We start from the raw sequence: 27,677 nt of genomic DNA, 5'->3' as shown, positions 1-27,677 counted from the left end.
TATGGATAGGATCTGTGTGAGAATGAGTGGACTAAAAATTTACCTTATAGAGATTGAGAAGCACACTAGTGACATAACTTTCCCTTCCTTTAAATTTATAGTGGCTTGTAACACCCACCCTTCCTCTTATCTTTTCAATCTAAGATATAAACATATCTATGAACAGACTTCACTAAATTAGCATGGAAATACTTTGAAGAAAATCTCTTACTAAAGGCTGACATGACATAAGGAAAGGGCTCATAACCTACACCTTCTCAAGCAAACCAGGCCTTCTTCAGAGGTTTCTTGGTCTTTTCAATAGATAGGTGGTATGTCTGATATCTCCCACTGACAATCATGGATATTTCCATCGAGAGAAGTGATTACCCTCTAGATCCTCTCAATTCAGGATTTATCTTTAAATCCCTAACCAATTCATTTATGCCAGAGGTCTTCTTCTACACATACAGGGTTTATAGTTTGGCATCCACCTATTCAATGTCAGTTCTCACAAAGCTCTTCTAAGGCAGTCCATACTCTTTACCAATGAATTCCCCATCTAACCAAAGAAGTGACCAACTTAAAAAAAAAAAAAAGCCAAAGTTAAAAATATAATATTTTGTCCATTGGAAGACAAAAGCATTCCAATTTAAGTGACACTTAAAGACATAAAAATACTCACATCAGCACTTTTACTCCTTGGAAGGTTAACTGCTCTCTTTAGCTTCTTTACTGATTCCGTTATGGCAGGAGTCTCTACACCATCTAAAGCACTGCATATTTTTCTAACAGCTTTAATTACTTGATCTACGGCTCGGTGCTGGTTCTATAAAAGTTAAAATAAACAGAACTATGTAAAAGTTAAAGGACCAATTTCAGAGATGAAGTCAGAAACTAGATATTTCAGATGTGCCTAAAAACAGCTATCCTCTACTGTTTGTGACAAAAAGGAAATTAGATGGCTTTTCAATTATATGGTTTATTGTGAAGGAGACTAAAACTAAAACAGGGCTGGCATAATTTTTCACTTTGACAAAATTATTTGTATGTAAATGTTATTAATTTCATATTAGAATCAGAATTAAAGGCAATAAGTTAGTAATAAATTACTAAATCCTTAGAAAAATTCCGAGTTATATTTTGGTGGGAGGTACTGAGGATTGAACCAAGAGGGATTTTACCACAGAGCCACATCACCAGCTCTTTTTTTTTTTTTTTTTTTTTTTTTTAATATTGAGATAGGATCTTAATAGGTTGCTTAGGGCCTGGCTAAGTTACTGAGGCTGGCCTTGAATTTGCAATCTTTCTACCTCAGCTTCACCACCATGTCCAGCTGGATTTCTTTTACTTCTCACTCTCACATGGGCATAATTTGCACATTGAAAACAACACTCCTGGGCTGGGGATGTGGCTCAAGCGGTAAAGCACTCGCCTGGAATGTGCGGGGCACAGGGTTCAATCCTCAGCACCACATAAAATAAAATAAAGATGTTGTGTCCACCGAAAACTGAAAAATAAATATTAAAAAAACTTTAAAAAAAAAAAAAAGAAAGAAAGAAAACAACACTCCTTTCCTTCCTGCAAAAATCTGGTATCAAAAACTAAGTTTTTGAGCATGGCGCACATGTGTAATCCCAGCAGCTGGAGAGGCTGAGACAGGAGGACTGCAAGTTTAAGGCCAGGCTCAGCAACTTAGTGAGACCTTAAGCAGCTTAGTGAGATCCTGTCCCAAAATAAAAAAATAAAAAAAAAAAAAAACAGGGTTAGGGGATATAGCTCAGTGGTAAAGTGCTCCTGAGTTAAATTCTCATTGCCAAAACAAAACAAAACAAAACCCAACAAAAAAACCACCACCACCACCACACCACCACCACCAAACAAACAAAAAGTAAGTTCCTAAGAAGTCAGTCACATATTAATAACACCGGGAAATAGCTGCTAGAAGTGAGTCAACTTTCTATGTACAGTCAAAGACTTTCAAAGTTTTTTCAAGATTAAAAAAAACTTTCTTGAAGACAATTCTTCTGTATCATTCCATTACACTTGATTTCACCATAAAAGTTTCTCAGAAAAGCCATAGAAACGTATAAAAACAAATTCAAATACATGAACAGGAAGAATAACTTCTAATTGTTCTCTAGTATAATAGGATAATTACGGTCGACAACAACTAATTGTATATTTCAAAATAGGTGGTAGAGAGGATTCTGAATGTCCCCAACACTAAGAAATATAAATGTTTAAGGTGATGAATATCCCAATTGCCCTGATCATTACATATTTTACACATGCACTGAAATGTCATACTGTAACCCATAAATATTTATAATTATTATGTTGATTATAAATTGTAAAACTTATTAAAAAAATTTTTTAAGAGTTGGGGAGAATATAATCTAATGGTAGTGTGCTTGCCTGGCACAGATGAGAACTAGTTCAATTCCCAACAACCCTAGCCAAAAAAAAAAAAAAAAAAAAAAACAAGTGAAAACAATGCATATATATAAAATTAATTCATAAAACATTTATGCCAAGTACTGTTAAAAAGGCTGAAACTCACTATTATACCATCCCTTAAACATTTAAAATTTCTTTTTTTGAGGCTTAGCTACCATAAACCAACATAAATGTTCCCTTTACCTTTAAGCTTCAATAAAACTATCTTGTTTTCTTAAACATCCAATCACTCTGCAGTTCTCAGAACCTGTTTTCTAGCTCTCCCCCTTGCTTACTTGACTTATATTTCTACTTCCTTTCACTTCACCTATATACAAAAACCATTCCAGTTTAAAGGCTCATACCATTCATTGTCTGACACTATTCTCCATCATTTATCAATGTATTGGTCTATTTCCAACTCCACCCTTCTTTTGTTGTACTTTGTGATACTGGAATTAGACTCATATAAACATTTCTTTGTAGGCCAGTATATTGCTAGGTTTTGCAAACAAAAGGCACTGAATAGATACTACAAGTCAAAAGTAGCAGGGAGATACTTCCCATGTGGGTTCTAGTCCCATTTTTTTTTCTTTCTTTTTTTAATTCAGTGAGGATGCCCAGAGGTCCTCAAAGACAGTATCAGACCATGTTCTCCCTATGTGACAGTTCTGGATAAGCACAAAATCACGAGCCACTCAAGCAGGAACAAACTTTATTTCCAAAACTTCCGTGCACGCCACACTCGTCCTTCTCCTGGGCCACACCACACCAACTGGAAATCCCTCCTACTGCACTTCCTCAACCAATGGGAACTCTCCAGGAGTCCCATGACAGCTCCAAAGTAGCAGGTGGACAGGCGGACAGCAGGACAGCAGGGGTCTAATATCCAATTGAATGCACATCTTAACATAATCATTATCATCTCAATGGCTTGCTGGCCTCACCTGTCACCTTTCAACCAAAAATGCCATGTGTTATTCCTACTTGGCTATTGCTCTTAGCATTTAGCAAGTTTCTTTGCCATGTGTAGCCTATATGTTCCTGTAATAGTCATGTGCTTTTCCAAGAGGCTGAATTTCAGTCTGGAGTAAGGGGGAAAGGCCTCCTCATGTTAATTCACTGTCTATTTTTCCTCAACATAGAGTTGATAGCTGTCTTTTTGTGCTTGCTACCTCTGGACCCCTTAGAGCAGGGTTGGCAAAATTTTTCTTTAAAAGGCTGCTAGTAAGTAAATATTTTAGATTTTGTGAGCCATATATTCAAATATAAGTTAAGGTTTGAAGACAGACACAAGCAATACGTAAGTATATGACTGTGGCTGTGGTCAATAGAAATTTTTCTTCTTTTTTTGGGGGGGGTGGTGGTGGTGATGGTAGTAATACTGGGGATGGAATCCAGGTCAGGCCACATACATGCTAGGCAAGCATTCTACCACTGAATAACATTTCCAGATCTTTTTATATTTTTTCACTTTGAGACATGGTTTGCTAAATTGCATCTGGTCTCAAATCTCTCTCTTTTTTTTTTTTTTTGGTGGTACTGGGGATTGAACCCAAAGCTAGGCAAGCACACTTACCATTGAGCTACATTCCCAGCCCTCTTATATTTTTATTATGAGACAGAGTCTTATTTAGTTGCCCAGGCTAGTCTCAAATTTGCTATCCTTCTATCTCAGATGCCCATGTAGCTGAAATTACAGGCTCTGGCCACTGTGTCTGGTAGAATAAAACTTTAAAAACGGGTATCAGGAGCCTGGAGTTGTGGCTCAGTGGCATGTGTGAGGCACTGGGTTCAATTCTTAGCACCACATATAAATAAATAAAATAAAGGTCCATCTACAACTAAAAAAATATTAAAGAAACAAAACAGGCATCAAGTGAGACTGGTGCGTGAGACGAGACATAGTATGCCAATTCCTGCCTTAGAGTCCCCTTTTACTAAAAAGGGTAAAACCATTTTTTACTTATGATTCTTTAAACATTTTGTTCAAATAATATACAGTCTGTCTCCTGGATGGCCCATGACTGCTAAACCTTACTAATGATATATAGTTATTTTCCCCACAACATATCATATTTTTCTCTGGGTTTTTTTTTTTTTTTTTTTTTTGGTGTGTGCTGGGGATGAAACCCAGGGCCTTGTGAATGCAAGGCAAGCACCCTACCAACTGAACTATATGCCCAGCCCTTTCTCTGGATATTTAATCTGACTTTCTATTCTATGTCCTGTAATAACATCTTTAGTTATATAAATTTCCCATGTAGAAGAATGACATTTTCAACCAAAAAAACTGTACCTTATTAGAATCTTATCTACAATATCATATTGTTATCATGACCTCCTTTAGTCCCAGTCTTCAATCCCTCATTCTGATCAAACTATTTGTTGAACACAGATACTTCTTTTCTCTGTTTCTTCTACCAGGAAGCTGAACACTTTTTAAGAAAACCTCACAATCACACAATTCAACAGTTCCCAATTTCAGCAGGAACTTCCATGCCACTTAATAATCATTTTATCTATCCTTGATAAGTTTTCTTTCCCATTCTCCTTAGACAATTACTAACCATTATTCCTTGCCTCAAAAGCCCTACTGCCATCATAATCTCACTTTAGCAGAATGAATTAACATCTTATCTTTAAGAAACTAAAAAGCCAGGAGCAATGAAAACTTTTTAGTACATGGAAATTTTGGAGAGTGATAAAAATGTTCTAAAATTGGATTGTGGGGGCTGGAGTTGTGGCTCAGCGGTAGAGCGCTCACCTCGCGAGTGCGAGGCCCAGGTTCATCCTCAGCACCACATAAAAATAAATAAATAAAGATATTGAGTCCAACTACAACTAAATATAAAATATTTTAAAAAATAAATAAAATTGGATTATGGTGGAACATGTAGCATTTATTTTTAAAAAATCACTGACTTTTGTGCATACAAGGGATAAATGTTATACATAAATTACACCTCGATTATAATAAAAGTATAAAAAATAAAGGGGGGTGGTAAATATGATAGAGAGTTGCTATTTTAAATAAGTATGCCAGTGAAAAGCTTTCCGGTAATTTTTGAGTACTTCACTTAATAAAACAGTGAGCCATGCGAATATCTAGGGGAAGAATGGAAAAACAAAAACAAAGTCCCCCATGGGGAGCATATCTGACAGAAAATCAACCAGAAATAAAGAAAGAAGGTAGTAGTAAGGAGCCAAATCAGAGGCAGTAGGTCAGATAAAATAGGACTTTGAATTTTACTAAGATAATAAATAAAATTTTGAGCAAAAGAATGGTATAAAATAATATCTTTTTAAAGGTTATTCATTTTATTCATTTTTACAAAAAAAATCTTTTGGCTTTGATTTTCCTTTATTTTACATTTGCTTTATGCTCTTTTTTTACATTTTTTAAATAAGCTTTTGTTTTGGAATAATTTTAGATACAGAGAGTTACAAAAATAGCACAGAGAGTTCCCATATAAACTAGGTTAAGTAACAACTTTCATAACCATGTTGTATTTGTTGAAATTAAAACTTTTTTTTAAAATTAAAACTTAAATACTGGTACATTACTATTGAATACATTCCAGATTTTATTCAGATTTATTAGATTTCCCACCAGTAACCTTTTTTCTTCCAAAATATAATCCAAGATACTGCATTACATTTACTATCTTACTTTTAAAAGATCATTTTCGTTGCCCGTGAAAAGCAGATTGTAGAAGGACAAAGATACAAGTTAGGAGACAAATTAAGAAATGAATGCAACCGACTGCACCTTTGGTAGTGATAAAAAGTGTTCACATTCTGAACTTGCTTTAAAGGTAAAACTGATGAGAAATAGACTGAATGTGGGATGTCAAAGATCTTTTTCTTGCGAAGTCAAGGAAGATTTCAGTTTTGGCCATTGCAAATGAATAGTGCTGCTTATTAAGGAGAAATAATGCCCTGGGTAGGGCAGTTAAGTATATGGAATATCTCTGTACCTTCCTCAATTTTGCTCTGAAGCTAAAACTGCTCTTCAAAATATAAAGTCTTGCCAAGCACAATGGTGCACGCCTGTAATTCTAGTCACTCGGGAGACTAAGGCAGTAGGAGTCCAAGTTTGAGACCAGACTGGGCAACTCAGTCAGACCCTATCTCAAAAATAAATAAATAAATAGATAGATAGATAGATAGATAGATAGAGGTGAGAATGTAGCTTAGTGGTAGAACATCCCTGGGTACTATCCCTAGTACTAGGGGAGGCAGGTGGGAAAACCCATGAAAGGAAAGACTTATGGATGAACAGATATAAAGGGTAAAGTAAAAAATTCAGTTTTGTGTATTTGAGATGTTAATTAGACATTCATATAAAGATGCTAAGTAATAGATATTTAAAAGTTCAAGGATGGAGACAACAATTTAAGAGCTGTTGTCAGGATAGGGATATAGCAAAATCCCCAAGGATATGAATAATAGGAGAGGTCCTAGAACTGAGCCTTGGGACATTCTACTTTTAGGGTCAGGAAGATAAGGATATCATAAGGAAGAAACTACAAGTCAGAGTGAGACAGAGCAACCAATAGGAGTGGGTGAGTCAAGAAGATACTATCCCAGAGGCTAAGTGTTTCAAGATGAAAGAAATGATCAATTGTTTCAAAAACTACAGAAAGATAGGAGGAATAAGTTCTGGTGTTCTAACGTTGTAAGATGATGATAGTTAACAATAACATGTTGTATATTTCAAAATAGTCACAAGCGAGGATTGTTCATGATCTCACCACAAAAAAATGATATTTGAGCAAGACATGCTAATTACCCTGATTTGATATACAAAATGTATACATGTATCAAAACATCATACTATACCCTATAAGCATGTCAAATTATTTACAAGTAAAAATAAGATAAAAACATTTTTTAGAAGTGCACACCTGGTGCTGGGGTTGTGGCTCAGCAATAGAGCACTCGCCTTGCTTATTCGAGGCCCTGGGTTCAATCCTCAGCACCACATAAAAATACATAAATAAAATGAAGGTATAAAAAAATTCATATTTTTTTTAAAAAGTGCACATGCACACACACACAACTACAGAAACATTGATAAAAATAAAGAATAAGAACTTACTACTAGATTCAGGATCATGTAAGTCCTTGATGACCTTAATAGTTGTGGTTTTAGGGAAGAGCTAACAATGAAAGTGGGTTAAGAAGAGAATGGGAAAAGAGGAAATGGAAGCAGCAAAAACCAAATAACTTTCAGGAGTTTTGGTGCACAGAGAATAAAAAGTAGTGTGGCTAACACTGGATTATGTGGATTTTTTTTGTCTTAAAATGGTTTAACTCTTCCCTCCCCACCTACAATGACTTTCTTGGGCATTTCATTAGTCTACAGCTGCAAAATTCCATTTATATTCTGATGATTCCCAAGTTTATTATCTCCAGCCTGGATCCTGCTGTACTGAAATCCAGATTCATATCAACTGCCTATTCAACTTGTTTGGATAAATAATATCCATCTAAACCATAACATCCAAAATTGTGTTCCTGATTTTCACCCAGTAACCTCTCTTCTCAGTTTACAACATCTCACTAAAAGGCAACTATATTAAAAAAAAAAAAAAAAAAAGGCAACTATAACTTCCAGTTACTCAGAAAATCTTGGGAGTTACCCTAAACTTTCTCTTCTCATGCTCTATATGCAATTGCAATCTGTGGGTAATCCTCCTAGTATTAACTTCAAAATATATCCCAGAATTCAACCCCTTTTCATCAATTCTACTGTAGTCATCCTGATTTAAGCCATCATTACCTCTCCTGTGGCTAGCAAAATATCTTCTGAATGGATTTGTTTCCAGTGTTGCCCCTCTCACTGTTTTACAGCCACAAGCATCTAGACAGCTTTTCCCCTCCCTTCCACTGGCAATTTTCACTCAAATTCATTTTCTCGACGATGTCATCTCTGAGACTACCTTTTTGAAATTACAATATTAGCCTCCTTCTATATTTTTCTCTATAGCACTTACTTTGTGATATAACATATTTTGCTTTCTTGGGGGCGGGGAGGGGTACCGGGGATTGAACTCAAGCTACATCTCCAGCAGTATTTTGTATTTTATTTAGAGATGGGGCTCACTGAGTTGCTCAGCGCTTTGCTTTTGCTGAGGTTGGCTTTGAATTAGCGATCCTCCTGCCCCAGCCTCCCTAGGTGCTGGGATTACAGGCGTGCACCACTGCGCCCAGCATATTTTGCTAATTTATTTTATTTTGTCTCCTTCAGCTAAAACTCTCTGAGGGCAGGAAGGCTTTTTGTTAACTTCTAATATCTTTAGCACCTACAACACTGCCTCATAATGAGGAGATAGTAAAATCGTAAGAATAAATACATTTAAATACTGATAAGAATTTCTAGTAACTAAAATATGGAAACCTACACTCTTTCTTCTCCATGCTCCATCACCCACCCAAAAAATTTAATCTCACAACTATTGTTAATCAGTTCCTTCCTTTTCACTTTTATCATGCAATTTATTTATTTTGATAAAGTACCCATGGGCACTTTACCACTGAGTCACATCCCTCATCTCTTTTGAGACAAGCCTCTTTAAGTTCCTGAGGCTGGCCTCAAACTTGCAATCCTTCTATCTCAGCCTCCCAGAGTCACTAAGATTACAGGTATGTAATACCATGTCTGGATCAATTCATTATCTTTATACCTGGACTACTGTAACAATTCTTCCCAAAGGATCTCCCTAACTACTGCCACTCTTAAATGGAACTTCCACAGTATGGCCACAGTGATTTCAGAGCTTAGGAATAAACAAATTACCTATCCACCTTACTCCCTATCCTTAGTTTAAAAAAAAAAAAAAAAAAAAAAAAACCTTAAATAGTTAGACTGATATTTTCTGAAAAGAGTCAAACAATAAATAGTTTTAGACTCTGCAGAACATAGTCCCTATTCTAACTACTTGAGTATAAATAAAAATGACAATAGACAGTATAAACAAATGGTATGGTTGCTTTTAAAAAATTATTTATTGCTGCTGGACATTGTGATACATTCCTATAGTCCTAGAAACTTGGGAGGCCGAGGCATGAGAATCACAAGTTCAAGGCTAGCGTGGATGCAACTTGAAGAGACCCTGTCTCAAAAAAAAAAAAAAGAGTGCAAGTACTGGGGCTCAGAATGTGGCTTAGGGGAAAAGCACTTGCCTAGCATAGGCAAGGTCCTGAATTCAATCCCCAGAACCACAAAAGAAAAATTTTTACAAAAACAGAAAATGAACTGATTACGGTTCCCTGACCTAAAGGATAAAGCAAAACTTCATCATGACAATTATAAGGTGGTAACTTATATCTATTTCTTTTTCTCTTATTTTTTAAAATATTTTATTAGTTGTTGTTGGACCTTTATTTTACTTACTTATTTATTTGTGGTGCTGAGAATCAAACCCAGTGCCTCACACATGCTAGGCAAGCACTCTACCACTGAGCCACAACCCCAGCCCCGATTTCTATTTTGAATGTCAGCTCTCCACCTTCATTTCAGACTTGTATGCCATATAAGTATCACATGTGTATAGTTTTTTAAATATGGAAATCCCAGTATTTTTCTGACTAACTCATTTAAGAGTTGTTCCAGGTAACATTCCTTCTAAGAAGCCTTCCCTAAACCCTTAAATTGGGTAAGGTAACTACCTTGATCTCGCAAAGAACCTCAGTTCATACCTCTTTATTAACATTTATGATATTCTACTAAAATTTTGAACTGGGCATGCTGGCATACACCTACAATGCCAACTACTTGGGAGGCTGAGGCAGGAGGATTGTAAGCTTAAGGCTAGCTGCAGTAACTTAGCAAGGTCTGTCTCAAAATAAAAACAGAAAGGACAGGGAGTGTAGCTCACTGGTTGAATGCCTGTGGGTCTAATCCTCAGTATGGGGGTGGGGGGTGTTTAAATCCTCCACAATTAGTTTTTGAGTTCCTGATCCACAGAAATTACATCATTCATTTTCATAAGTGAATAAATGTTTCTGAATTGAAGTGAAGGGTCCAGAATGAAGTTGAAATGAAATGAGGTTTAACATTTTAACACAAGCATTTTAACTAAGAATCACTGTTAATAAAATGGGTGAGACAAAAATACCACACATTGACACCAAGAATACAATTTAAAATGTCTTTAAATATTCAATCCAATGCCAATATTAGCATTTAAGAGACAATAGAAACAAGAATCAACAGAAACAAGTCATTATCCCAAAATGTGGATTAAAACTTACTTCAATTTTAAGGGCCAGTTCTACTTGGTTGTGATAAGAATCTAAGAGTTCTTCAACAGGGTGTCTGAAACAAAGAACAGTTGTTGTGGCTGAAGAATACTATACACAAAAATGACTGCTTTCATAATCAAAATCAATGTATTCACACCCAAAATGAAGTTTGAAAACCTGAAACTAATGCTTTAGATGCATACCTTGTCATGACTTCTTTATAAGGTTTTTCTATTTGACATAGGTATTTGTTTAAATCCACAGGTGCTTCATCATCTTCTGCCTAAACAAACATATATACACAAATGTTTACCATAAAAATCATTCTTTATTGTCAAATTTAACATGGTTAAATGTATGTATGATACAGTCTTGAAATTAATCTTTCAGAACTAAAGATAAAATACTAGCAAAATTAAATATAATTTATAATTGACTCAAAAAGTGAGTCAAATATTGTGAAAAATATTTAATTTTTAAGTGTAAATGCATTTAAATCTAGTTTCTTTACTTTCTTTCTTTTTTTTTTTTTTTTTTTTTTGTACTGGGGATTCAACTCAAGGGCACTTGACTACTGAGCCACATCCCCAGCACTATTTTGTATTTTATTTAGAGTCAGGGTCTCATTGAGTTGCTTAAGCCTTATCCTTGCTGAGGCTGGCTTTGAAATTATGATCTTCCTGCCTCATCCTCCTGGGCCGCTGGGCCCAGCAAGTCTAGTTTCTGATACATAAATAACTCTTAAATGAGGTTGGGACCGGATGGGAAAGAGATCATCTGGATTTCTGCTTTATTTTTTCTGATGATAATCAAGATTTCCTCCCACTTCCTACTGACCCCGACAAAGGAACAAAATCTTGGACTCTTCCGCCATTCTACATAATGCAAAGAACATTATTCCTTAAGAAACTGAACAGAAGCCAGGCACTGTGACAAATGCCTATAATCCCGGGTACTCAAGAGGCTGACAGGAGGATCACAAGTTCAAGGTCAGCCAAGGCAATTTGGTGAGACCCTGTCTGGAAGTAAAATATATGGGCTGAGGTTACAGCTTAATGGCAGAGTGCCCCTGAGTTCAATTCCCAGTAATGCAAGAAAAAAAAAATTTTGTTGTTTTAGAAACTCAAAAGACAAGTTACTAATGATTGCCAAAATCTACTGAACTTTGTGAAATAGTTTCTACCCAACTGAAATAAATTTTACCTAACACAGGAGCAAAATCCTGGAAAAGAAAACAAAGTAGAAATGATCGGCATTTTTCTACCCAAAATTCTACTAAATGAAGAATAATTCTCTTTACAGACTAAAAATCTTCTTATAAATTCACCACGGGTTTATGTAGGAAAACGAAAGTGGATTTTACTATGGATTTCACAAAGTGGGCTTTGCTACTTTACAATGGCTAAATATTGTGCTTTAACCTAGTTGGGTTCAGAGGTGCACACTTGAAATATCTGTTTTAATCCAAAAATTAAGTACTGAACCCTTTTTTAAAAATAAATAAATAAAAATTTTTTAGTTGTAGATGGGATAATACCTTTTTTAAAAAATATTTTTTAATTGTTGACAGACCTTCAATAAGCTAAGAATCGAACCCAGTGCCTCACACATGCCAAGAAAGTATGCTACCACTGAGCCACAGCCCGGGTACAATACCTTTTATTTATTTATTTTTATATGGTGCTGAGGATTGAACCCAGTGCCTCACATTTGTTAGGCAAGTGCTCTACCACTGAGCTTCAACCCCAGCACCGAAAGTACTAAACCTTTAAAACACAGAATTTATTTTCATTTCATGAGAAATAATTCCTTTTTATCAGTTTGGTGTAAAAGTCAATATGGATCTTCTTTCCTCCAACCTATATTTAATATTTAAAAATATTTCTAGTTTGGTGCAACGGTGCACACCAGTAATTCTAGTTGAGCCCAGCCTGAGCAACTTAGCAAAACCCCATCTCAAAATAAAAATTAAAAAGGGCTAAAAATATAACTTAGTGAGTGGTAAAGTGCCCTGGGTTAAACTTTCAATACCCAAAACAAAAACACTTTCCTTTCCTCCCCATCTTATTTCTTCCTGACTGACCCTGAAATTTTCACTATTGTGTAAAACCACTATAAATAACACTTTTTAATTCCTTCACTTTGATCTTCAATATGCCTCTATCTCTAAGGAGAATGCGACATAAAATTTCTACAACTGAAAAATGTCCTCTCATCGACACACACACACACACACACACACACACACACACACACACACACACACACAAACACACACACACACTTACTGTTCGAGCCAGATTCTGGCACATTGCACTGAAGGTCAAGAGTTGTAACTTAATCTCTGTGTCCCATTTTCGACAGTTTTGAATATGTTCATGACTTCCAAGGCAATGGTTACTGTTAAAATACATTAATTATTCACCAGTATTATTCCTCTCAAATCAGAAGTTATACAGGTGAAGGTAAAATTTATAAATTGCATCAGAAATCAAAGAGAATGATACAATACAGATAGTTTTTAAATAAGTGTGAGCACTTAAGCAGAGGGATTATTATATATGAGAAGAGTGAAGAAGAAAGAAGATGCAGACAAAGGAGAAGAAGGAAGAAGAAAAATAAGGTAGAGTGAAATTTGTAAAGCAACTAGACTAAATGCTATAACAAATTACCTGATTAAAATAAAAGACCATGATAATTATTTCAGGCAACTAAAATGAAATAATATCTGAATACTGTACATAAAGAATCATGCATACTACAAATGGCAAATAAAGTCTATAATGATGTATTGACTCTACAGAAATAGCCATTACAGTCACTTATTAAACAATTGCTCACAATACTTCCTGCATAAGAGTGTAAGCTTCTTAAGAGAATACAGTGTCTTACTTATCTCTGAAATCCCACCACAGTCTTAGATATGACACCTTAGATGTGTTCAACACAAGTTTATTGATTCAATGAATCAATTCAATAGGACCCAATGTATTTTTGGACTATAAGTTTTAATTAAAGCTTTTCTTATTTTAAGCCAATAAAAATAAAAATTTTCAAAGATGTTTCTCAGTAGTTAAATAAACTTACTTCTGTAGCACCTCCTCTTGACCACAAACTTTCAGAACATAGCTGCCAAGATCTACTTGATTCAAGTCATCATGTACCCAGCAAAGGGCTTGCATTATAACAATTTCTACAGTAGAACTCACTGTAAAAAAGTCAGTCATTATTTTTATTTTGTTCATTTACTTCTAAGTATACATTTATTCAAGATAATATTACTTATAATCTAAGACAGCACTATACAATAGAAATATAATACAAGTCACAATTGAAGGACACATATAATTAAAAATTTCCCCATACCCATGTTGAAAGTAAAAGGGGCAAAACTAATTTTAAAAATCCATTTGATTTAACCTAATAAATCTAAAATACCATTTCAACACATTATCCATTTTAAAAATTATAAGATAATCATTTCAAAAAAAGGCTTTGAACTCCAGTGTGTATTTTGGATTTATAGCATGTATCAATCCAGATTAGCCACATTTCAAGCATTCAATAGATACCTGTGGCCAGTGGTTACTGTGTTAGATAGTGGAGGCCTATCCTAAGACAACCATATTCTTACTACAGACTTCTTCAAATAGGATTAAATTCAGCAGTGTTCAGCAAACAGCTTTAAAACAAATATGAAATGTTTGACATCAGCCTGATAAACTTTCCAATCAGAATTAAAATATAGCAAGTAAGTAGCATTGTTCAATTATCATTCTTGGCAAAGAAAAAAAATTGTATAACCTTAAAAACTAAAGCTTTTATAGTAATATGTTTCTATACTTACAACTCCTCCTATGTTCAACTTAAAAAGAATAATGACTAATTCAAAGTTCATGAAAGTTAATGGGCTGGCAGAAAAGACCTCTAAATATAATAACCTTAAGATAACAATTATTATTTTTTGGTAATACTCTACCACAATACGGTTATATAGCTTAATAGGAATGCACATTGTAAATGTGAACACTTATGACTAACCAAATAGAAATTTGAAACACTTTTTTTTAGATTAGCCAGATTTTAATAAATAACAATTTGATAGAAATCAGAACATAAGCTATCAGTGCTCACTCATGCATATTTCAATCAAAGTGACTACTGACCTTTTCTTTTTCTTTTAATTTTAACATTAATTCTTACTCCATACCTAGACTTAAATGTCCCAGACCAAAATGTTAGGTATGCTGAAAAAGAGTAATAATTCTTCATTCAGAAACTAAAAAAAATGACCTTATAGTTGGCCAACATTTTTCTGTTTCAGATACGTATTTTTTTCAAAGGGCTTTCCAAGGTGCAAAGAGAAATAATCCAAAACTAGACATATTCCTACTCATAACATTAAAGAAAAAAAAATGGCTTAATTTTTAGGTCAAAGTACTATGGAAATATGGCTCTTATTCCACTGTTGGAATCCCATTATTATGAATGATAAATACAATGAAAGAAAACAGAAGTAGTATTAAAAATTGTAACAAAAATAATGTACCAATAAAAAATTAATTTTAAAAAACTGTAGCAAAAATTTTTCTACACACCTTGGGGAATACAGCTCTAGAAGAAATACTCATGCCAGGTTTGGAAGGGAAAATTAAAAACAAAGGAAAATTACCTTCTCCTTAAAGGAGATTAGCAAGGTAACTAGAACTTCAATTTTTCTCTGACAGTTCTTTATACACAAGCATTTTTCTTGCCATACTATGGAGGGGAGGGTGGGAAGAACTCAACTACAATTAACTTTTTTATCTAATTCTTTTGAGCCTTGGCCAAGAACTACTGATTATGAAAGGTCATTTCACCGTTTTTTTTTTTTTTTCCGGAAAAATATGTAGTTATAAAAGTAACCTGTTTTCCCATTAGTCCTAACCAGAAAACTATCCAAATGAATGTCAGCCTTTTAAAAAGAACACTTAACGATAACAAAGTTGGTTATTAAAAGAAAAGGAATACGGATATTTTAAAAAATTTCCTTTAACCAAGCAAAACATAATGCTTGGGGAACTATGAACCTACCATCGCATGTAAACGTAACTGGTAGCTGAAATCCTTCAATTTCAATGGAGACCTTGACACTAGCATTTTCTCCACATATGTTTCTTTGCACTGTGACTGGACTTAACAAATAGCCTGGATTTGTGCGGTGATTGGTATATGGAAATTTGGTCTTCAATCTGTTCATAAGAAAGAAGATATTAAATTCTTTTAGGAAAAAGTTGCATTTGAGAGCCTAGAACAAAGCTTTATGTGCTTATAGCCACTCAAAACTGTATCTTTGTCCAATTCTAGAGTAGCTGGTGAGAACTGTAATGAATGAATTCCTGTCAAAACCAGCATTTGTCTTTTCAATAAAAGGAACCCAAGGAAAAGGAAGAGATTAACTGCCAGGGTATCTTTGGTAACACTAGCAACACTAGCTAGGCATACATCTGATAACTGGTATAAAATAAGGTTTTCTGCTTCTGATTCTTTTGCCACACAATACAATTACACAAAATGGTACACATTTAATGAATTATTGATAATAATATAGACAACAAAAACTTAAGAGTTGTAATGGTCAGAGGGATAAAAAGTTTGCTGTCATTTTAAACCCACCCTCAGGACATTTTTTCTATAAACACTGTGGTTGCTAGACAAGGAAAAGAAACAGACAACATGTTTTTACACTGCTGCAAGGGTTTTTACATTGCTAAAATGCCTTTATTCCCTTCAAGTAATTTCTAAAAGTCAAGGAATTAGAAGAGTGCATGAAGGTGGTGCACGGCTCATCTCTAAAAAGCAATCCTGGTATCAAGACAAAGGGGGAAAAAATAAGCCTTATGACCCACAAAAAAAGGGGAGTGGGTGTGGTTTGACAACTTCTTTATTTATTTATTTTTTTAATTTTTTATGACACATGCTATTTAATTTAAATTAATTATATGAGAAGAGGCATAATTTTATTTTTTTATTGGTTGTTCACAACATTACAAAGCTCTTGACATATCATATTTCATACATTAAATTGAAGAGAAATGAATTACAGTAGATGGGGTAGAGAGAGAAGATGTGAGGGAAGGGGAGGGGGGTTAGTAGGGGATAGGAAAGGTAGCAGAATACAACAGTCACTAATAGGGCATTATGTAAAAATGTGGATGTGTAACCGACGTGATTCTGCAATCTGCATTTGGGGTAAAAATTGGGAGTTCATAACCCACTTGACAACTTCTTTAAATTCCAGGCTTCATTAAACTTTTTCTAGAGGTTAGAAGACAGGTTCCAGTGCACTCCTGTTTTTCTTTCTCTCACTCCATTTTTTCCACTTTTTCTTTTTGTGGATCTGGGGGCTGAGCCCAGGGCCCCTACGTATGCTAGAGATGCACCCTACCACTGAGCTACACTCTCATCCCCTATCTGATTTTCATAAGGCTATAAATGGAATGAATACTAGAAATATGATCTATTTGCTTCTGTACAGATTAAAATATCAAGTCATAAGTATAAAATAAAACAGGGATGACAGGAAGAAAGATTCTGAAGAGGTAGCAAACGTAACAGAACTTCTACAGTCAGACCACCTGATTTGAATTCTGATTTTACTACTGATTAGCTGTGTAAATTAAAGCAAGTTATTGAGTCCCCTATTGCATACAAACCGGGATAACACTACCACTTACCTGGAGCCTACCTAGACTTAAAACCAGCTTTCAGAAGCTCCATCTATGGAAGCTCCATCTTTCAGAAGCTCCTCTCACAGAACCCTAATAGTGACCCCAGCTGAGAGTGGAGCAGACAATACTCTATAATGGCTCTACTTAATACTGCCCAGAAGAGGAGGCAAGAATTTTTGAACTCCAGCTGACAACCTGATGAACAACACAAAAAGAGGAAGGATCTGACCAACTGTAGCCACTACTCTTGTGCTCAGTACATACCTCAAGAAAAAAGGGAAAGAAAGATGTTTGTGAACAGACAACAGACATTCTCATTGACAATTTTTGATCACTGCAATGGAAACAATTTCTTAATTTTTCATCAGGAACCTTTCTTACAATTTTTTATTTTATTTAATTTTTTTATTTCATTTTGATTGTGTGCTAAATAGTTCATGGGCATTTATACATATACATATTTGTCTCTCTTTTCTCATTTCTAACATTTTTTGAAGGTAGTTATTTCTCATGACTCTGTCTTTTGAGGGCTAGGGTTTTTGATTAGTATATTTGGTTTTGTTTTGTATTGTTTTTTACTTGACTATTTTTCTCTTGATTCTCTCTTTGCTTTTGCCAAATGCTAGTGTTCTTCCACTCTTCCTTCAAGCTTTTACTTCTATTTTCTCTCATCATTTCTCATAATCATTACATCCCACATCTCTTCTGCCCATACCCTGTTCTTCTTTCGAAATTGCAAAACCTTTTGTAAACTTGCTGTTTTAACTGTTGGCAATTGCTTATCAAACCATTTTTATTTATTGTGCCAATCAACATTGTAGACATCATACATAGTAGGAACTAAGTATTTAGTTGAATGCTGTATATTGTTTGTTTGCATTGGTCATTGTTATTATTTGTCTTCCTCCAAACTGTGAGGTACCAGAAACATTCTGATACAACTGATCTGTGAGGTAAAAAACAAAGGAAGGAGTAAAATCAGAGAGAAAGTACAGAAAGCAAAAGACCATTTCAATAAAGATATAGAGATTCTGAAAAAGAAACAAACAGAAATCCTTGAAATAAAGGAATCAATAAAACAAATGAAAAATTCAATGAGCACCACAAGACTAGACCACTAGGAAAACAGAGTTTCAGGCAATGAAGACAAAATATATAATCCTGTAAATAAAGTTGACCATGGAGAGAAGATGTTAAGAAGCTATGAACAGAATTTTCAAGAAATATGGGATAACCTGAAAAGACCAAATTTAAGATTCCTGGGGACAGATGAAGGCTCTGAAATACAAACTAAAGAAATGCACAATTTTTTCAATGAATTAAAATCAGAAAATTTCCCAAACCTCAAGAATGAAATGGAAAATCAAAATACAGGAGCTTACAGGACCCCAAATACACAAAATTACAACAGACCCACACCAAGGCACATTATTATAAAAATGCCCAACATACAGCATAATATTAGAATTTTAAAAGCTGCTAGAGAAAATGCACAGGTCACATAGAAGTAAACCAATTTAGATTTCAAATGATTTCTCAACCCATACCCTAAAGTTAGGAGGTCTTGGAATAATATATACCAACCTCTGAAAGAAAATGGATACCAGCCAAGAATACTATACCCAGCAAAATTAAGCTTCAGAAGATGAAATAAAAACCTTCCACAATAAAGAAAAGTTAAAAGAACTCATAACTAGAAAGCCTGCACTACAAAATATATTCAATAAAATATTCCATGGAGAAGAAATGAAAAATAAAACTGAAAACCAGCAGAGGGAGGAACTACACAGGAAGAACTAGGAAACACTAGTTCAAATTAAAAACTAGAAGTAAATCAAAATGAAAGGGAATAAAAATCATCTCTCAGTAAAATAACACTAAATGTAAATGGCCTAAACTCATCAATCAAAGGATACAGGCTAGCAGAATGGATTAAAAAACAAGACCTGGGGCTGGGGCTGGGGCTCAGCAGTAGAGTGCTCGCCTAGCATGTGCAAGGCACTGGGTTCAATCCTTAATACCACATAAAAATAAATAAAATAAAGGTGAAAAATAGGAAAAAAAAAAAAGAATATTCACATGGATCTCATAAACAAGCAAGGGTTTCTATTCTCATATCAGATAAGGTGTATTTCAAGCCAAAGTTAATCAGAAGGGACGAAGAAGGTCATTTAATACAGCATAAAGAAATTATTTATGCCCCAAACAATGGAGTATGTATGTATATCAAACATACCCTGTTCAATATCAAGAAGATGGTGCATGCCTGTGAATCCAGCAGCTTAGGAGGCTGAGACAGAATGATCACAAGTTCAAAGCCAGCCCCAGCAACAGTGAGATGCTAAGCAACTCAGTGAGACCCTGTCTCTAAATATAAAATACAAAATAGGGCTGGGGATGTGGCTCAGTGATTGAGTGTCCCTGAGTTCAATCCCCACTACAAAAACAAAGAATCAAATAGACCACAGCCCAATAATATTGGCTAACTTTAACATGCCTCTTTCATGATCACATAGATTTTCCAAATCAAAAATAAAGAAGCAAAATACAATTAATAATTTAGACTTAACAGACCTATGTGGACTATTTCATCCAAAAAATGACTAAATAAACTTTCTTCTCAGCAACACATGCATCCTTCTCTAAAATAGACCATATCTTAGGCCACAAAGCAACTTTTAACGAATACAAAAAAATATATAAATACCTTGTATTCTATCAGATCATAATTCCATTATGAAATTGGAAATCAATGATAAGATAAAAAAATAGGTTGAGAAGGGGTAGTGGCAGCAGAGGCGGACCACACTCTCTGTTGGCAACCTTGAAACTAAAGTGACAGAGGAACTACTTTTCAAGCTTTTCCACCAGGATGGGCCAGTAATAAAGGTGAAAATTACAAAAGATAAGGATGGTAAACCAAAGCAGTTTGCATTTGTGAATTTCAAACATGAAGTATCTGTTCCTTATGCTATGAATCTTCTTAATGGAATCAAACTTTTTGGAAGGCCCATCAAAATTCAATTTAGATCAGGAAGTAGTCATGCCTCACAGGTTGTCACTTTGTCATATTCCCAGCATCATGTTGGAAATTCAAGTCCTACTTCTACATCTCCTAGCAGGTATGAAAGGATTGTGGATATCATGACAGCATCAGCACAAGTAATACAGAGATCATTTTCTTCTCCAGAAAATTATCAGAGACAAGCAGTGATGAACAGTGTTTTGAGACAGATGTTATATGGTGGGAAATTTGGGTCTTCACATGTGGATCAGTCAGGATTTCACCATCAGTTCAGTCACATAATCATACTTTCAACCAGTCTTCAAGCTCCCAGTGGTGCCAAGATGCATCATCATCACAGTGTAAAGCCAGACAGAATTCTCATCCCTACCTTTCAGATAGATATTATAGCCGTGAACAGCGTTACACCGATCATGGATCTGATCATCATTACAGAGGAAACAGAGATGATTTCTTCTATGAAGATAGGAATCATGATGGCTGGAGCCATGAGTATAACAGAAGAGACAGCAGTAGAGATGGAAAATGGCGCTCCTCTCCACACTAACTGTTAGTAAACGGACACTATATCATGGGATCATTTTAGGCCTGTTTGACTAAGTTGGTATGGAAATATTTTGAAAAACTATAAAGCAGCTTTACAAGTTGCCACATTTCTTTATATAAGTTTTTTAAAACCTAGAGCTACAGTTTAATACAGAAATGAGAAGAATTGTGGTTTCAATTAATAACATTAATTATTAATTATTATTAATTATTAATAACATTAATAACATTTCACCTCAGGGCTTTATGAAGAGGAAAGGATTTTATGCAAAAGAAAGTGCCACAATTCCTAATCATTTTAGGTAGTTTAGGAAGGGTGAATTGTATAGAGTGGTTGTATTATAAAGCAAATATTTTAATTATCTGTTATCCTTTGTATTGCAATTTGTTAGTAAATCAGATTTTGGTGTATATAACAACATCCAACTTGATAGTCTGCAAAGGCTATTTGTATTTTATTAATAAATTAGAAAAAACTTTTCAGTGATACATTTTATTGACATTTTATTTAGAACGATTACTGGGTTAAGTTTGGGGATAAATCATATTGCATAACTGAGAGAATTTAAGTGTAAATTCTATGACATGCTCTTTTGAGTTTTACCCCAATTGAACATATAAATGTACACATACTATTTCAGTCTAAAATTATAGAATTTGTTCATTCAATCATGTTGTATGACTGGTCTCAGGAGATGAAATATCTTTACATGTATATTTTACATTAAAAATTACAGTGTTAGTGTAAATCTTTCAGGAAGAACAAAAAATATCAGTGCATAGTCAGATAAAATGGAAAAATGTTTTACTGAAAATACTCTCTTTGGGGAAAAAATTCATAAAGCCTTTAAGTGCTGCATCTCTCACTCAGACTTTAGAAATTTTAACATTTTCAATGTGCCCAGGATGTGAATACAAAGACACATTTTATTATCAAGGAGATTGTACAGGTCGCTCTTTTTTTGTTTGAATATTGGAAAAGGATGTAATGTTAACATTTTCTGGTTTTAAATTTTTTTTTTTTTAAAGAGAGAGAGAAGAGAGAATTTTAATATTTATTTTTAAGTTTTTAGCGGACACAACATCTTTGGTTTTTTTTTTTGTATGTGGTGCTGAGGATCGAACCCGGGCCGCACGCATGCCAGGCACGCTACCGCTTGAGCCACAACCCCAGCCCTGGTTTTAAAATTTTAAAATCAAATTGTTTAACCAAACTTTTATGTATCAAGATGCTGTTTCCCTTTCATTGCAGAATTGTTTATAAAAATTCATTCCTGAAAAATTTGAATCCTTTTTAATACCACACCATTTGTACTATGTTGCTTTTTAATACATTAAAAACAAAAGGAAAAAAATAGAAGCTACTCTAACATCTGGAGACTAAATAACATACTACTGAATAATAAATATTCAGAAGAAACCAGAGGTTAAATACAAAAATAGAAGTAAATGAGAATAGTGATACAACATATCAAAATCTTTGGGACACTATGAAGGAAGTTCTAAGAAAACATTCTAAGTTCTAAGAGCTCATTCATTAAAAGAACCAAAAGATACCAAATAAATAATCTAACATTACATCTCAAGGCCTTGGGGGGGGGGGAGAGAACAAATCAACACCAAAATCATTAGAAGACAGGAAATAATTAAAATCAGATTTGAAATCAATGAAATTGAAATTTTAAAAAAAGGCAACAAAACACTGGTTCTTTGAAAATAAACAAAACTGATAAATCCTTAGCCAAGCTACCCAAAAGAAAAGAGGGGGAAAAAACTGAAATTATTAAATTCATGATGAAAAAGAAAATATCACCATAGATACTACTAAAATAGATAATCAGAAATTATTTTGAAAATCTATACTCCAATAAATTAGAAAATCCTGAATAAATTAATAAATTTCTAGAGACATATGACCTACTCAAATTGAATCTGGAGGACATAGAAAATTTAAACAGATTGATTTAAAGCAATTTCATTGCTTAAAGGCCTACTAACAATGAAAGACCCAGGACTGGATGGATTCTCAGCAGACTTCTACCAGACCTTCAAAGAAGAATTAACACCAATCCTCCTCAAATTATTCCATGAAATAGAAAAGGAGTGAACCCTTCCAAATTCATTCTATGAAGTAGTATCATCCTGACACCAAAAGTAGACAAAGATATCAAGGAAAGAAAATTTCAGACCAATATAATGGATGAACATAGATGCAAAAATTCTTAATAGAGCAAATTCCATACAAAAACATATTAAAAAGAGTGCACCATGATCAAGTGGGTTCAGCCCAGGGATGCAAGGTTGGTTCAACACATGAAAATCAATAAACGTAATAATTCATCACATCAATAGACTTAAAGCCAAGAATTGCATGATTATCTCAATAGATGCAGAAAAAAAATTTGATCAAAAATACAGCATCCATTCATGTTCAAAACACTAGGAAAAATAATAAGAGATAGTAGGAACATACCTCAACACTGGAAAAGCTATATATATTAAACCCAAAGCCAATATCATTCTAAATGAAGAAAAATTGAAAGCATTCCCTCTAAAAACTGCAACAAGGATGACTTCTTTCACCACTTCCATTTAATACAGGCCTTGAAACTCTAGCCAGAGCTATTAGAAAGAAGACATTAAAGGGATACAAATAGGAAAAGAAGAACTCAAACTCTCCCTATTGTTGATGACATGATCCTTCCTTTATTTAGAATAATCAAAAACCTCCAGCTGAAAACTTCTAGAATTCATAAATGAATTCAGCTAAGTAGCAAGATACAAAATTAGTACACATATATCAATTGTGTTCCTAGACATCAGTGATGAATTAGCTGAAAGAGAAATTAGGAAAACTGTCCCATTCACAAAAGCCTCAAAAAATTAAAATATTTGAGAATCAATCTAACAAAATAGGTAAAAGACCTCTTCAATGAAAACTACAGAACACTAAAGAAAGAAATTGAAGAAGACCTTTGAAAATAGAAAGATCTTCCATGTTCTTGGATAGGCAGAATTAATATTGTCAAAATGGGCATACCTCCCAAAAGCACTTTACTAATTTAATGCAATTCCTATTGAGGTTCCGATGACATTCTTCACAGAAATAGAAAACAAAGTCATGAAATTCATTTGGAAAAATAAGAGGCTCAAGAAAGCCAAAGCAATCCTTAAGGAGAAAAATGAAGCAGGAAGCATCACAGTACCAGACCTTAAATTATACTACAGAATTATAGAAACAAAACCAGCATGGTCTTGGCACCAGTGAAGACCAATGATCCAGAATAGAAGACAGAGAGACAAACCCACATATAGTTATCTCATACTAGACAAAGGTACCATACATATATATTTGAAAAAGATAGCCTCTTCAACAAATGGTGCTGGGAAAACTGGAAATCCATATGTAGCGGAATGAAATTTAACCCCTATCTCACATCCCGCACAAAACTCAAGTCAAAAGTGGATTAAAGACCTAGGCATTAGACCAGGAATCCTGCACCTACTAGAAGAAAAAGTAGGTCCAACTCTCTACCATACTAGCCTAGAACTGAATTCCTATATAAGACACCTAATATACAAGAAGTAAAATAAAAAATCAAGAAATGGGATAGTATCAAAAAAGCTTTTCCAAAGCAAAGAAAACAATCAAGAATGTGAAGAGTGAGCCTACAACATGGGAGAAAATCTTTGCCACTCGCACCTCAGATAAGGCATTAATTTTCAGGATATACAAATAACTCAAAAAACTTGATAAAAAAAATAGCATAATTAATAAATGGGCATAGGAACTGAACAGGCACTTCACAGAAGAAGAAATATGAAACATCAACAAATATATGAAAAAAGCTCATCTCTAGCAATTAGAGAAATGCAAATTAAAACTATACTGAGCCCAGTGTGGTGGCACACGCCTGTAATCCCAGGGGCTTGGGAGGATGAGGCAGGAGAATTGAAAGTTCAAAGCCAGCCTCAGCAACTTAGTAAGGCCCTAAGCCACTCAGTGAGACCCTGTCTCTAAATAAAAAACATTAAAAAGGCTGGAGGTGGATTAGTGGTTAAGCACCCCTGGGTTCAATCCCCAGTACCACCCCCCCTCCAAAAAAAAAAAAAAAAATATATATATATATATATACACACACACACACACAAGTAACAATAAAAATTGGCAGGGATGTGAGGAAAGGGTATACTCATACATTGCTGTTAGGACTGCAAATTGGTGCAACCACTCTGGAAGGCAGTATGGAGATTCCTCAGAAAACTTGGAATGGAACTACCACTTGACCCAGTTATCCTACTCCTCAGCAACCCCAAGTAATTAAAATAGGCATACTACAGTGATGAGGCCACATCAATGTTGATAGTACCTCAATTCACAATAGCTAAGCTATAGATGCCCCTCAACAGATGAATGGATAAAGAAGTTGTGGAGGGGCTGGGGATGTGGCTCAAGCGGTAGCGCACTTGCCTGGCATGCGTGCGGCCTGGGTTCGATCCTCAGCACCACATACAAAGATGTTGTGTCCGCCGAAAACTAAAAAATAAATATTAAAAATTCTCTCTCTCTCTCTCTCTCTCTCTCTCTCTCTCCCCCCTTCTCTCTTTAAAAAAAAAAGAAGTTGTGGAATGTGTAAACAATAGAATATTACTTAGCCACAAAGAAGAATGAAATTATGACTTTGCCAGTAAATGGACATAAATGGAGACTATCATGCTAAGTGAAATAAGCCAATTCCAACAAACCTAAGTAAGGTCGAATGCTCTCTCTAATATGTGGATGCTAACCTACAAGGTGGGAGAGGAAGAAGAGAAGTTCAGTGGATTAAACAAAGGAGAACGAAGGGGAGAAAGAGGGGATAAAAATAAGAGAGACAGTGGAATGAATTGGACATAACTTTCCGGTGCACATATATGAATACACTACAGTGAATCTCAACATTGTGTTCATCCACAAGACTGGGATCCTAACTACAATAAGATATATTACATGCTTATATAACATATGTAAATAGATTTTACTATCATGTACAACTAAAAAGAACAAGTAAAAAACAATAAAAATTAAAAGCTGGGAATGTAGCTCAATGGGTGGATTGCTTGCCTAGCATGTATGAATCCATGGTTTGCCAGCAGTGAATTAAAGAAAAGAGAGAGAGAAAGAGAGAGAAATTGATTGATCAAGTTTCAGCTCTTAGTAGCTATTCTCCCTATCTTCAAAAGCTCCATTTACAATGGGAAAAAATGAAGCTACCCTGCATTGAGAATGGGCAGAGGAAGAAAAAGGAGCAAAGAGGAAAAAGGAAAGGGAGCAGGAAAGGAGATCCAGAGGGGATGAAGATGATTATAGATGTGAATTTCTGGATCTTGCTGTTATTGAACTCTGCTCTATCTTTCCTTTTTCTGGTATAGGGGAATGTGAAATAGTATGTTACCTTTCTGGTTAACCTAGTGCAAGCTGTGTTTCTAGCACTCGTAACGTAAGTTCTGACAATACCCTGATATAAGAAAATACACTTAGCCAGATGCAAAGGAGACTTAGCTTTGTATTGACTACAAGAAAAAAACCCTTTGTTAGAATACTTTTCTAATCTATAAAGGATGCAATATTGGACAGATTTATGATCGAGAGTGGAGCAGAGTGGCATATAACTATAATCCAGCTATGAGGCTGAGGCAGGAAAACCACAAGTTCAAGGCTAGCAACTTAGCAAGATTCTGTCTCAAAATAAAGAATAAAGGGCTGGGGATGTGGCTCAAGCGGTAGCGCGCTCGCCTGGCATGCGTGCGGCCCGGGTTCGATCCTCAGCACCACATACAAACAAAGATGTTGTGTCTGCCAAAAACTAAAAAATAAATAAATAAAAGAATGAAAGCATTCCCTCTAAAAATTATAACAAGACAGGGATGCTCTCTTTAAAAAAAAATAAATAAATAAAGAATAAAAAGGGTTGGGGATGTAGTTCAGTAATAAACTGCCCCTAGATTCAATCCCTAGTATCACCAAGCAAACAAAAAAAAGATTGAAAAAATATTTTAGAATGGTTTTTGTTTTTTTTTTTTTTGGTGGTACAACCATTCTACCACTGAGCTACATCCCCAGACCTTTTTATTCTTTATTTTGGGACAGGTCATACTAAGTTGCCCAGGCTGGCCTCGAACTTGTGATCCTCTTGCCTCAGCCTACCCACTAGCTGAGATTACAGCTATGTACTACCATACCTTCTCAGAATTGCATTTTTCTAATCTTCAGAAAATATATTTGTCCTCCTAACCTTGCCTATTATAAATAAATAATACTACCTCTTAAATAAGTAGAATAGTATTTTTTATGCTAGAAAGTTTATGGGAAAGTTAAATATCTCTTAAAACAAAAGCAGACATTTCTAAGTATAGCAAAATTTACGTGTAAGCCATAGTTTTGCTAGTTAAGAGAGTATCAGAAATCTACTCATGGGACTGTGAGTACAGTTCAATGGTAGAATATTTGCCTACACAAGGCCTCAAGTTTGATCCTTAGCACCACAATTTAACAAGGGGGAGGGGAAGGGAGGGAAGGAGGAAAAGGTAAAGAAGAAAAAAGAAGAAATTACCCCAACTTCAATTTTTCTTCTAAATATTCACAAACCTTGGGCTGGGAATATAGCTCTGTGTTAGAGCATAGAGCACTGGCCTAGTATAAGGCCAAGAGTTCAATCTCCAGCACACAGAAAAATAAATAAATA

At 34.8% G+C, this 27,677-nt stretch overlaps 1 protein-coding gene and 1 pseudogene across 1 annotated transcript in view; one reads left to right on the top strand and one right to left on the bottom strand.

Moving 5' to 3' along the window:
- Positions 1–27,677, bottom strand: part of Pik3c2a (phosphatidylinositol-4-phosphate 3-kinase catalytic subunit type 2 alpha) — a 113,339-nt gene that overhangs the window by 48,680 nt on the left and 36,982 nt on the right. The window contains exons 4-9 of the mRNA XM_026398977.2: positions 15,745–15,902; positions 13,759–13,879; positions 12,960–13,071; positions 10,875–10,954; positions 10,681–10,744; positions 665–808 (exon numbers count right to left, since the gene is read on the bottom strand). Coding sequence (XP_026254762.2) covers positions 665–808; positions 10,681–10,744; positions 10,875–10,954; positions 12,960–13,071; positions 13,759–13,879; positions 15,745–15,902 — 679 coding nt within the window. The remainder of the gene's footprint in view (positions 1–664; positions 809–10,680; positions 10,745–10,874; positions 10,955–12,959; positions 13,072–13,758; positions 13,880–15,744; positions 15,903–27,677) is intronic.
- Positions 20,266–20,953, top strand: LOC113189955 (RNA-binding protein 7 pseudogene; annotated as a pseudogene).

This window comes from Urocitellus parryii, chromosome 4 (assembly GCF_045843805.1).
Source record: "Urocitellus parryii isolate mUroPar1 chromosome 4, mUroPar1.hap1, whole genome shotgun sequence".
In the NCBI taxonomy this organism is placed as follows: domain Eukaryota; kingdom Metazoa; phylum Chordata; class Mammalia; order Rodentia; family Sciuridae; genus Urocitellus; species Urocitellus parryii.
The sequence above is the reverse complement of the archived record's forward strand: the minus strand, read 5'-3'. Positions and strand labels throughout refer to the sequence as shown.